The sequence below is a fragment of the Oncorhynchus mykiss genome, chromosome 4 (assembly GCF_057628025.1).
Source record: "Oncorhynchus mykiss isolate SJ-2025 chromosome 4, ASM5762802v1, whole genome shotgun sequence".
NCBI classification, from domain to species: domain Eukaryota; kingdom Metazoa; phylum Chordata; class Actinopteri; order Salmoniformes; family Salmonidae; genus Oncorhynchus; species Oncorhynchus mykiss.
The window spans coordinates 4,566,836-4,580,000 of NC_143025.1; the positions used below are offsets into that span (position 1 = coordinate 4,566,836).

At 43.2% G+C, this 13,165-nt stretch overlaps 1 protein-coding gene across 1 annotated transcript in view; it reads left to right on the forward strand.

Moving 5' to 3' along the window:
* The first annotated feature begins 1,212 nt into the window (after positions 1 to 1,212).
* Positions 1,213 to 13,165, forward strand: part of LOC149983666 (E3 ubiquitin/ISG15 ligase TRIM25-like) — a 13,554-nt gene continuing 1,601 nt past the window's right edge. Inside the window, exons 1-2 of the mRNA XM_090230919.1 lie at positions 1,213 to 1,797; positions 7,217 to 7,312. Coding sequence (XP_090087045.1) covers positions 1,213 to 1,797; positions 7,217 to 7,312 — 681 coding nt within the window. The remainder of the gene's footprint in view (positions 1,798 to 7,216; positions 7,313 to 13,165) is intronic.

Sequence of the window (13,165 nt, forward strand, 5' to 3'; positions counted from 1 at the left end):
GGTAGTGGGTTCGTGTGTGTGTTTGGGGTGCAGTATGAGTTGACTACAGAAATGATCCTAGGTGTCTGTTGCCTGGTCATAGATTTGTGTCCTTGCCAACTCTATTGCTGTCATTGTCAAGCCAATCATTTGGCATCACCATGAGTGACAAGGAGTTGGCATGATGACACAAATAAACTGGGACTCAGGCTAAGGTCTGCAGCACTGAGGAATGTGTGTGAGAATGTGGAAGAGCATGTTGTGGTGAGAACAGAACAGTGGAAGGCACACTACAGATTATTCAGAAACTATTCAGGAACTACTCAGAAGTTTCTGTGCTAGTTTCTGTTCTCTGGCATGTCTCCAAAGAGACCAAAGATAACCCTGAAGGAGCTACAAAGCTCCACAGCGGAGATTGGAGTATCTGTCCATAGGACCACTTTTAAGCCGTACTTTTCACAGAGCTGGGCTTTATGGAAGAGTGTCCAGAAAAATGTCATTGCTTAAAAATAAAATTAGCAAACACGTTTGGTGTTTGCCAAAAGGCATGTGGGAGACTCCCCAAACATATGGAAGAATGTACTCTGGTCATCATGATCAATCTGGCCATCAAGGAAAACGCTATGTCTGGCACAAACCCAACACCTCTAATTACCCTGAGAACACCAACCCCACAGTGAAGCATGGTGGTGGCAGTATCATGCTGTGGGGATGTTTTTTATTAGGAGGGACTGGAAACTGGTCAGAATTGAAGGAATGATGGATGGTGCTAAATACAGGGAAATTCTTGAGGGGAACCTGTTTCAGTCTTCTAGAGATTTGAGACTGGGACGGAGGTTCACCTTCCAGGTTGTAAGGCAACAAAATAGGAAAAATGCCAAGGGGGGTGAATACTTTCGCAAGGCACTGTAGATGACATTACAGGGCATTCAGAAGTTATTCAGACACCTTTGGACACCTTTGGTTACATTAGTCTTTTTGTAAAATGGATTAAATAAAATGTAATCAGGAACTATAATTTAACCCAGGAACTAAAATCTTTGTCTCCTTCTCGACGTTGCATGCATTTCTTTATCTCTCCCTCCCTCTAACCCCTCCTTCACTCCCTACCTCTACACTCACCTATCTGGCAGAACCAGAAAGTCCACACCTCCCCAAAACTAACTTCTGTGGAAACAAAACTGATCTGAGTCTCTGTATCGTCTGTTTGTGTGAGAGTGAACAACCGTCCAAATGGCTCAACAGGGAGTTCAACTGGACCAGGACCAGTTCTGTTGTTCTGTCTGTCTGGATCTACTGAAGGAACCAGTCACCATCCCATGTGGACACAATTACTGTAGAATCTGTATTGAGGGCTGCTGGGATCAGGATGTTCTGAAACGGGTCTATAGCTGTCCTCAGTGCAGAGAGACCTTCACTCCAAGGCCTAATCTGAGGAAAAATAATATGTTGGCTGAAATGGTAGAGACACTGAAGAAGCCTGCTCCCCCTCCTGCTCTGTGCTATGCTGGACCTGGAGATGTGGCGTGTGATGTCTGCACTGGGACCAGAAAGCAGAAAGCCCTCATGTCCTGTCTGGTGTGTCTGGCCTGTTACTGTGAGACTCACCTCCAATCTCACTATGAATCTCCTGCTTTCAAGATGCACAAGCTGGTCAAAGCCACCGCACAACTACAGGAGAAGATCTGCTCTCATCATGGCAAACTGCTGGAGGTTTACTGTCGTACTGATCAGCAGTGTATCTGTTATCTGTGTACAATGGATGAACATAAAGGCCATGATACAGTGTCAGCTGCAGCAGAGAGGACTGAGAAACAGGTAAGACCAGAACAACTTTTTGGTGACTGTCTGATAAACAAAGAATTAAAGATATAGTAGGAACTAAATCTGTTTGAATATGAGATCATTATAATGAAATGGATCCACAAATATGAACACAAACCTTGAGTATATAGATATGTTAACCCAGATTCTCCAAATATATCACCATTTTCTAAAGTCTGTTAGGTTCTGATCAGAGTAAAAACTCAAACCAAGTTTATTCACCCACTGGGTCATACAGCTGCAAAGACAATGTGTGATTATACAAGAACATATGTTTATAACCTCATACTAGGCGGGACCAACTCCTTACACATCTAGACAGCCTATACATCTCTGTTACTAGGCAGGACCAACTACATACACATCTAGACAGCCAATACATCTCTGTTACTAGGCAGGACCAACTCCTTACACATCTAGACAGCCAATACATCTCTGTTACTAGGCAGGACCAACTCCTTACACATCTAGACAGCCTATACATCTCTGTTACTAGGCAGGACCAACTACATACACATCTAGACAGCCAATACATCTCTGTTACTAGGCAGGACCAACTCCTTACACATCTAGACATCCAATACATCTCTGTTACTAGGCAGGACCAACTCCTTACACATCTAGACAGCCAATACATCTCTGTTACTAGGCAGGACCAACTCCTTACACATCTAGACAGCCAATACATCTCTGTTACTAGGCAGGAACTGAATTGGTTCCTCTCACTGTTGTTGTCATGGCCCTGCCTGATGCTAGAATCTTGGTGGGTGTGGAAGTGTATGTGTGTGAGATAGGACTGTAGTAGGAGGGTTGTTGTGGTGGACCCCTCTGACCCCACTCCCAGAGGTTTCTTCACACTTCATCGTGTTGACCTCAAGATGAATTCCTGGCTCCTCCCTAGTTCTTCAGCTGGCATGCCTTATCAGAGACTAAAACTAGACTGTTGAATTCCTGGCTCCTCCTTAGTTCTGCAGCTGGCCTGCCTTATCAGAGACTAACCAGACCGTTGAATTCCTGGCTCCTCCCTAGTTCTGCAGCTGCCTTATCAGAGACTAAATAGTCTGTTGAATTCCTGGCTCCTCCCTAGTTCTGCAGCTGGCCTGCCTTATCAGAGACTAACTAGACTGTTGAATTCTTGGCTCCTCCCTAGTTCTGCAGCTGGCTTGCCTTATCAGAGACTAACTAGACTGTCGAATTCCTGGCTCCTCCCTAGTTCTGCAGCTGGCCTGCCTTATCAGAGACTAACTAGACTGTCAAATTCCTGGCTCCTCCCTAGTTCTGCAGCTGGCCTGCCTTATCAGAGACTAACTAGACTGTTGAATTCCTGGCTCCTCCCTAGTTCTGCAGCTGGCCTGCCTTATCAGAGACTAACTAGACTGTCGAATTCCTGGCTCCTCCCTAGTTCTGCAGCTGGCCTGCCTTATTAGAGACTGACTAGACTATTGAATTCCTGGCTCCTCCCTAGTTCTGCAGCTGGCCTGCCTTATCAGAGACTAACTAGACTGTTGAATTCCTGGCTCCTCCCTAGTTCTGCAGCTGGCCTGCCTTATCAGAGACTAACTAGACTGTTGAATTCCTGGCTCCTCCCTAGTTCTGCAGCTGGCCTGCCTTATCAGAGACTAACTAGACTGTTGAATTCCTGGCTCCTCCCTAGTTCTGCAGCTGGCCTGCCTTATCAGAGACTAACTAGTCTGTTGAATTCCTGGCTCCTCCCTAGTTCTGCAGCTGGCCTGCCTTATCAGAGACTAACTAGACTGTTGAATTCCTGGCTCCTCCCTAGTTCTGCAGCTGGCCTGCCTTATCAGAGACTAACTAGACTGTTGAATTCCTGGCTCCTCCCTAGTTCTGCAGCTGGCCTGCCTTATCAGAGACTAACTAGACTGTTGAATTCCTGGCTCCTCCCTAGTTCTGCAGCTGGCCTGCCTTATCAGAGACTAACTAGACTGTTGAATTCCTGGCTCCTCCCTAGTTCTGCAGCTGGCCTGCCTTATCAGAGACTAACTAGACTGTTGAATTCCTGGCTCCTCCCTAGTTCTGCAGCTGGCCTGCCTTATCAGAGACTAACTAGTCTGTTGAATTCCTGGCTCCTCCCTAGTTCTGCAGCTGGCCTGCCTTATCAGAGACTAACTAGACTGTTGAATTCCTGGCTCCTCCCTAGTTCTGCAGCTGGCCTGCCTTATCAGAGACTAACTAGACTGTTGAATTCCTGGCTCCTCCCTAGTTCTGCAGCTGGCCTGCCTTATCAGAGACTAACTAGACTGTTGAATTCCTGGCTCCTCCCTAGTTCTGCAGCTGGCCTGCCTTATCAGAGACTGAAACTAGTTGCCCTTTGTCTCCCTCTTTAGGAACATTGATATTCAACATTACATGTTTGAACATAATATTTCAGCACTTCCCCTTGTCTCTCTCAGTAACTTTCCATACACCAAGTTCCTATCCACCCTTCGTTGACCCAACATATACATTCCTTATACATGTAAATTCATCAATACATTCTAGTATGTTAACATTAATAAGTATATTTCTTGATAGAATCCTACAAATCAAACACCATTATTATTTATTGTTATTCATTATCAAACATCATTATTATTCATTATCAAACACCATTATCATCATTTCAGGGAAGTTAGGAACAAATATACAAAGGCAGTTAGGAAAGCTAAGGCTAGCTTTTTCAAACAGAAATGTGCATCCTGTGGTACTAACTCAAAAAAGTTCTGGGGCACTGTAAAGTCCATGGAGAATAAGAGCACCTCCTCCCAGCTGTCCACTGCTCTGAGGATGGGAAACACTGTCACCACCGATAAATCCACCATAATTGACAATTGCAATAAGCATTTTTCTACGGCTGGCCATGCTTTCCACCCTTCTACCGCTACCCCGGTCAACTACCCGGCACCCTCCACAGCAACCCGCCAAAGCCCCCAACATTTCTCCTTCACCCAAATCCAGATAGCTGATGTTCTGAAAGAGTTGCAAAATCTGGACCCCTACAAATCAGCCGGGCTAGACAATCTGGACCCTCTCTTTCTAAAATGATCTGCCAAAATTGTTGCAACCCCTATTACTAGCCTGTTCAACCTCTCTTTTGTATCGTCTGAGATTCCCAAAGATTGGAAAGCTGCCGCGGTCATCACCCTCTTCAATGGGGGTGACACTCTAGACCCAAACTGCTACAGACGTATATCTATCCTACCCTGTCTTTCTAAGGTGTTTGAAAGCCAAGTTAACAAACAGATTACCGACAATTTCGAATCCCACCGTACCTTCTCCGCTATGAAATCTGGTTTCTGAGCTGGTCATGGGTTCACCTCAACCACGCTCAAGGTCCTAAACGATATCTTAACCGCCATCGATAAGAAACATTACTTTGCAGCCGTATTCATTGATCTGGCCAAGGCTTTCGACTCTGTCAATCACAACCTTCTTATTGGCAGACTCGACAGCCTTGGTTTCTCAAATTAGTTCCTCGCCTGGTTTACCAACTACTTCTATGATAGAGTTCAGTGTGTCAAATCGGAGGGCATGTTGTCTGGACCTCTGACAGTCTCAATGGGGTGCCACAGGGTTCAATCCCCGGGCCGACTCTCTTCTCTGTATACATCAATGATGTCACTCTTGCTGCTGGTGAGTCTCTGATCCACCTCTACGCAGACGACACATTTCTGTATACTTCTGGCCCCTCTTTGGAAACTGTGTAAACTAACCTCAAGACAAGCTTCAATGCCATACAACTCTCCTTCCGTGGCCTCCAACTGCTCTTAAACACAAGTAAAACTAAATGCATGCTATTCAATCGATCACTGCCCGCAGCTGCTCGCCTGTCCAGCATCACTACTCTGGGCGGTTCTGACTTAGAATACGTGGACAACTACAAATACCTAGGTGTCTGGCTAGACTGTAAACTCTCCTTCCAGACTAACATTAAGCATCTCCAATCCAAAATTAAATCTAGAATCGGCTTCCTATATAGCAACAAAGCATCCTTCACTCATGCTGCCAAACATACCCTCGTAAAACTGACCATCCTACCGATCCTCTACTTCGGTGATGTCATCAATAAAATAACCTCCAACACTCTACTCAACAAATTGGATGCAGTCTATCACAGTGCCATCCGTTTTGTCACCAAAGCCCCATATACAGTACTACCCACCATTGCGACCTGTACACTCTCGTTGGCAGGCCCTTGCTTCATTCTCGTTGCCAAACCCACTGGCTACAGGTTATCTACAAGTCTCTGCTAGGTAAAGCCCTACCTTATCTCAGCTCACTGGTCACCATAGCAGCAAACACTCGTAGCACGCGCTCCAGCAGGTATATCTCACTGGTCATCCCCAAAGCCAATTCCTCCTTTGGTCGTCTTTCCTTCCAGTTTTCTGCTGCCAATGACTGGAACGAACTGCAAAAATATCTGAAGCTGGAAATACTTATCTCCCTCACTAGCTTTAAGCACCAGCTGTCAGAGCAGCTCACAGATTACTGCACCTGTACATAGCCCATCTATAATTTAGCCAAACAACTCCCTCTTTCCCTACTGTATTTATTTATTTATTTTGCTCCTTTGCACCCCATTATTTTTATTTCTACTTTGCACATTCTTCCACTGCAAATCTACCATTCCAGTGTTTTACTTGCTACATTGTATTTACTTCGCCACCATAGCCTTTTTTTGCCTTTACCTCCCTTATCTCACCTCATTTGCTCACATTGTATATAGACTTATATTTCTACTGTATTATTGACTGTATGTTTTGTTTATTCCATGTGTAACTCGTTGTTGTTGAATGTGTTGTACTGCTTGCTTTATCTTGGCCAGGTCGCAGGTGCAAATGAGAACTTGTTCTCAACAAGCCTACCTGGTTAAATAAAGGTGAAATAAAGTAAAAATAAACTAAATAATATTAGTTACCAAACATCATTATCATTAGTTATCAAACATCATTATCATTAGTTACCAAACATCATTATCATTAGTTATCAAACATCATTATCATTAGTTATCAAACATCATTATCATTAGTTACCAAACATCAGTATCATTAGTTATCAAACATCATTATCATTAGTTATCAAACATCATTATCATTAGTTACCAAACATCATTATCATTAGTTATCAAACATCATTATCATTAGTTATCAAACATCATTATTATTAGTTACCAAACATCATTATCATTAGTTATCAAACATCATTATCATTAGTTATCCAACACCCAAACAGCTCCCTGATTTGTGTTCTGTTAAATCTACAATTATTCACATGACTACATAATAATATATTTTCACACAGACACTTCCTCAATATTTGTATCCCTATATTCTATCGGCCCTGTGTCACATTACTATACTATTGATCTACTGGACTAATAAAGCTTGATAGCTCATTGAAGAGTGATTCTCCACAGAGGCAGCTGGGGATGAGTCAGCAGAAGGTCCAGCAGAGATTCCAGGAGAGAGAGAAGGAGCTGAAGGAGCTCCAACAGGCTGTGGAGTCTTTCAAGGTGAGTATTGTTGACCAGAGGAGACACACCATTTCACTTCTCTCCTCCAGTCAGAGAGAGAGAGAGAGAGAGGGGGGCCCCTATCCAATCCCACTAACCCCACTGTTGGGAACAGGCAGTCTGGACCAATTTCAGAGAATAGACTGCTTAATGTAACTGACAGGATATGAACGCAGGTCTACTGTAGGAGAAACCAACAACTTAACATCTTACACCAAGAGGACATTCCCTATTGGACCGACACTGATTCAGAAGTAGCAGGAAGGGCGACCTCATCACATAACCATGAGTAACCATGACTGACTTATGTCCCCTATACATTAAAATGGAACTGTCTCTCTCTCAATTGAATTAAATTCATAGGGCTTTATTGGCATGGAAATATATGTTTACATTGCCAAAGCAAGTGAAATAGACAATAAACAAAAGTGAAATAAACTATCAGAAATGAACAGTAAACATTACACTAACAAAAGTTTTAAAGGAATAGAGACATTTAAAATGTAATAACTCAAGTGGAAAACAGAGTTTATTTGTGGTTTCAGGGTGGGAAAGGAGTTGGCTGCAGTTGAATCAGTGAAGGTAACCTGTAGTGGACTTGTAATATTTGTTTGTGTTTCTTCTGACCAGAGGGAGTGGGCGCAACTTGGGTCAAAATATCTGTTTCTTGTTTTCTCTTAGGAACAAGGCACCATTGAAATTAGTGATTTCTGGGGTAGCGTTAGTGTGGAGGTAGAGCAATTGAACTGGAAGATTCCTGGTGTTTGTGATGCCGTTTGGTGTGAAGCAGACCAGGTGGTGAGCGTGGTGAAACAGAGGAGTCACAGTCAGTCCTTTTGAGTTTTTGGTCTTTACCTGACAAAGTCTTGTTAGGATATATCAGTTATCCTGTTAGAGTCTTTGTGTTGAATCCACTGAGATGTTTCAGGTGCAACGTTTATGGTCATGTTGCAACAGTTTGTAGGAGGGAGATGGTGTGGGAAGTGTGCAGGAGGTCGTGCAATAGAGGCTTGTGTAGTTTTGTTGGATAAAGTTGTGTGTGTAAACTGTAGGGGTGTCCATGTTGCTGAGGATCAGAAGTGTCCGGTGAGAAAGAAGCAGGTTGAGGTGGATAGAGTCAGAGTAGTGCAGAAGGTGTCGTATGCTGAGGCAGTGAAGAAAGTAGAGGAGGATGGGTCAAGGGTGAGGGATCCTGAGAGGATCCCTGTGAGTGGTAGATCTGTGCAGCACAGAGGGATGGGCCAACGAGTGATATGCTTCAGTAAGGTTGGCTTCGTAGCGTTCATTACAATGGTTATCAACTGTACCGCAGAAATGGAACGTCAATCACAGACAATAGATGTTGTGGTGGCAGCTGCAGAGAAGTGTTTGGTCATATGAGATTTGACTTCGGAAGAGTTCCAGGGTGTGTTGAGTGGTGGTGTCCCGTCCTCCCAGGTCGTTGTCATGGTGCAGGAGCAGATAGGGTCAAAGTAGTGGAACGGGGTAGTGGGTTTTTAATGAGTGTAGGGTTAGTTGTCATGGTGATGGAGCAGATAGGGTCAAAGTAGTGGAATGGGGTAGTGGGTTTTTAATGAGTGTAGGGTTAGTTGGCATGGTGATGGAGCAGATAGGGTCAAAGTAGTGGAATGGGGTAGTGGGTTTTTAATGAGTGTAGGGTTAGTTGTCATGGTGATGGAGCAGATAGGGTCAAAGTAGTGGAATGGGGTAGTGGGTTTTTAATGAGTGTAGGGTTAGTTGGCATGGTGATGGAGCAGATAGGGTCAAAGTAGTGGAATGGGGTAGTAGTGGGTTTTTAATGAGTGTAGGGTTAGTTGGCATGGTGATGGAGCAGATAGGGTCAAAGTAGTGGAATGGGGTAGTGGGTTTTTAATGAGTGTAGGGTTAGTTGGCATGGTGTTACTTAGTATTATCATAATTTCCTCTTTTCCAATTTTGTATCACAAAGTAAAATAGATTTATATTATTGTCCAGTTGGGGGCGGTAATAGATTTATATTATTGTCCAGTTGGGGGAGGTAATAGATTTATATTATTGTCCAGTTGGGGGAGGTAATAGATTTATATTATTGTCCAGTTGGGGGAGGTAATAGATTTATATTATTGTCCAGTTGGGGGAGGTAATAGATTTATATTATTGTCCAGTTGAGGGAGGTAATAGATTTATATTATTGTCCAGTTGGGGGAGGTAATAGATTTATATTATTGTCCAGTTGGGGGAGGTAATAGATTTATATTATTGTCCAGTTGGGGGAGGTAATAGATTTATATTATTGTCCAGTTGGGGGAGGTAATAGATTTATATTATTGTCCAGTTGGGGGAGGTAATAGATTTATATTATTGTCCAGTTGGGGGAGGTAATAGATTTATATTATTGTCCAGTTGGGGGAGGTAATAGATTTATATTATTGTCCAGTTGGGGGAGGTAATAGATTTATATTATTGTCCAGTTGGGGGAGGTAATAGATTTATATTATTGTCCAGTTGGGGGCGGTAATAGATTTATATTATTGTCCAGTTGGGGGAGGTAATAGATTTATATTATTGTCCAGTTGGGGGAGGTAATAGATTTATATTATTGTCCAGTTGGGGGAGGTAATAGATTTATATTATTGTCCAGTTGGGGGAGGTAATAGATTTATATTATTGTCCAGTTGGGGGAGGTAATAGATTTATATTATTGTCCAGTTGGGGGAGGTAATAGATTTATATTATTGTCCAGTTGGGGGAGGTAATAGATTTATATTATTGTCCAGTTGGGGGAGGTAATAGATTTATATTATTGTCCAGTTGGGGGAGGTAATAGATTTATATTATTGTCCAGTTGGGGGAGGTAATAGATTTATATTATTGTCCAGTTGGGGGAGGTAATAGATTTATATTATTGTCCAGTTGGGGGCGGTAATACAACATATTGGATGCCAACCACCGTTAAACTAGTTGGTTGTGTGGGTCTCTGGTTATGAATGGGATGCTGACAGACAATCTTTCATGGTAGTTGGTTGTGTGGGTATCTGGTTATGAATGGGATGCTGACAGACAATCTTTCATGGTAGTTGGTTGTGTGGGTATCTGGTTATGAATGGGATGCTGACAGACAATCTTTCATGGTAGTTGGTTGTGTGGGTATCTGGTTATGAATGGGATGCTGACAGACAATCTTTCATGGTAGTTGGTTGTGTGGGTATCTGGTTATGAATGGGATGCTGACAGACAATCTTTCATGGTAGTTGGTTGTGTGGGTATCTGGTTATGAATGGGATGCTGACAGACAATCTTTCATGGTAGTTGGTTGTGTGGGTCTCTTGTTATGAATGGGATGCTGACAGACAATCGTTGATGGATATTTATAGAGCTCTGATCAGGACAACAATTGATTACAGGTGTTTATGGAACAGCAGCAAAGACTTCAGAAGCTGGACAGAATCCAGTATTTAGCTTTAAGGATATGTATTGGTGCATTTAAATCAACATCTGTATGTGTCTTACTAGTGGAGGCAGGTGAGATGCCTTTGGATCAACGGTGTAATAAATTGTCATCAGATTATTGGGTTGAAAGGCTGTGAGGTTGAGCCTCCCACTGCTACTGTTCTAGATGACTGATGGGAATATACTAGTAGACAAGGCAGTTGTTTTGGTTGGACAGTTGGAAAGCTTGCTGATGAGAGTGGTTTGAGGGAGTTGGAGGTTGGTCCTCCTGTGGTGATAGGGGATGTTCCTCCATGGTTACTCCCAGATCCTGTTGTTGATCTGACCTTGGTAGAGAAAAGGAAACATTGGTCAGAAGTCAGTGATGAAGGGAAACTGGTTGACAATTACATTGGTAGAAGTTAAGCTTTTTTCCAGCTTTTCACAGATGGATCCAAGGACCCAGATAGTGGAGCCCAGGAGCAGGCGTTTACCTTCCTGGATTTGATGTGCAGATATGTAGAACCCAGATAGTGTAGCCCAGGAGCAGGCGTTCACCTTCCTGAATTTGATGTGCAGATATGTAGGACCCAGATAGTGGAGCCCAGGAGTCTTTACCTTCCTGGATTTGATGTGCAGATATGTAGAACCCAGATAGTGGAGCCCAGGAGCAGGCCTTTAACTTCCTGGATTTGATGTGCAGATATGTAGAAGACTAACAGATGAACTGTCAGAACACTCAGTTGAACTGTTGGTGATAATAGTTGCCCTCCAGTGGTTGGAGGACGTACAACCTGTTAGAATTATAGGATGCTCAGATTCTCTGTCTGGATTGGATAGTTTATCATCTGGTAAATCTAATAGGAGTGACCTACTAAATCAAATCAAATTGTATTAGTCACATGAATACAACAGGTGTTTTTACCTTACAGTGAAATGCTGAATACAACAGGTGTTTTTACCTTACAGTGAAATGCTGAATACAACAGGTGATTTTACCTTACAAAGTAACAAGTAATTAAAGAGGAGCAGTAACATAACAATAGTGAGACTAAAACAGACTATATACAGGTGGGAACCGGTACAGAGTCAATGCACGGGGTCATCGGTTAGTTGAGGTAGTATCAAGACTTGCATGTGTTGTGATATTGTTGTCAGGATGTTGACGAGAGGGAAAGATTGAAGTGTCAATGGGGTTGGACAGGGTTGGGAGAGTTTGGAAGGGATTTGGGGGATGGGGGAGGGTCTATTAGAAGTTAGTAGGACTCTTTTATTTTCTCAGAAGTACTGAGTTAGGTAGGAGGATTTAGAGTGGTGTAAACCGTGATTGAACACACTCCAGAACAGGAGGTGGCACCATGCACCTTTAACGTCGGTTTGAGGACCTCCATTATATCATAGAAGAAGAAGTTGGTCTGTGAGGGTTTTGTTGTTCCTGAGGAGGGCTACTATTCTTTTCTCTTTTGGTTTTCAAGTATTTTCAGAATGTATTAAAACCAAAGCTAAAGCTTCCCTAAACAATTCAATATATCAGTCAATATATTTTCTCTGTGATTTATTTTCTCTCCGTCAACCGTTCCATCGCATCTTAACCGTCTTACCGGGCGGGCACTAGGACCCGGGGGAGGCTGCTGCTGCAGAGGCTGCTGCACCGCTCGTGACTGTCAGTCCTCCTTGTAGCTCATTGGTTAAGCTGTGGCTCGAGACTGTTAACAGTTAACGGACAGGAAACGGCTCTGACAGGACACATTCATGTCGAGGCAGTGATGTGAATGTGTGGTAAGTTAGAATAGAGAGAGAGAGTTTTCACTACTATAGACTTTGGTCATAATCAAAGCTTTGTTAACCAATAGGTTTTTATGTGAGGCTGCCTGTAAGTTACAGTGTAACAGACGTTACTAACGGTAACGGTGTCTTTTAAATTCGACATAAGTTATGTGGCGATGATATCTAGTTAATTAACGTTGTTTTAATGTAGTGTAATGACCTGACTAGATCATAAAGGAACAATTGTCCAGACAGAGGATTGAGTTACGAATTGACGGTTTATTAGCAACTTTACACAGGCTACTGTTTGGCCTTAGCTCACGCCAAATAAATGAAAGATACCCCACAAGCCAATCGGGACCTTCTCTTGTGAAGCCCAGACGTAAGAGAGAGAACAAAGGCTGAACCTTAACTTCCAATGCCCCGCCCCCTCCACGCCACTCCGCCAACCACCAGGATGCCCGGCATCAGAACATCCCAGGCATTCCTGTGATTGGCAGATAGCAGGTTGATTGGCATGTCGGACCCCGCGAACACTGGGAACTGGTAAGTACAACACAACCACCTACTAGCCGAACACATAACACACAGCTGTCTGTGCGGGTCGCTACAGTAGTTTTACTATCTGTGCCAGGCTATAAATGACACAGATAATATCTAGTTAACGTTGTATTTAAT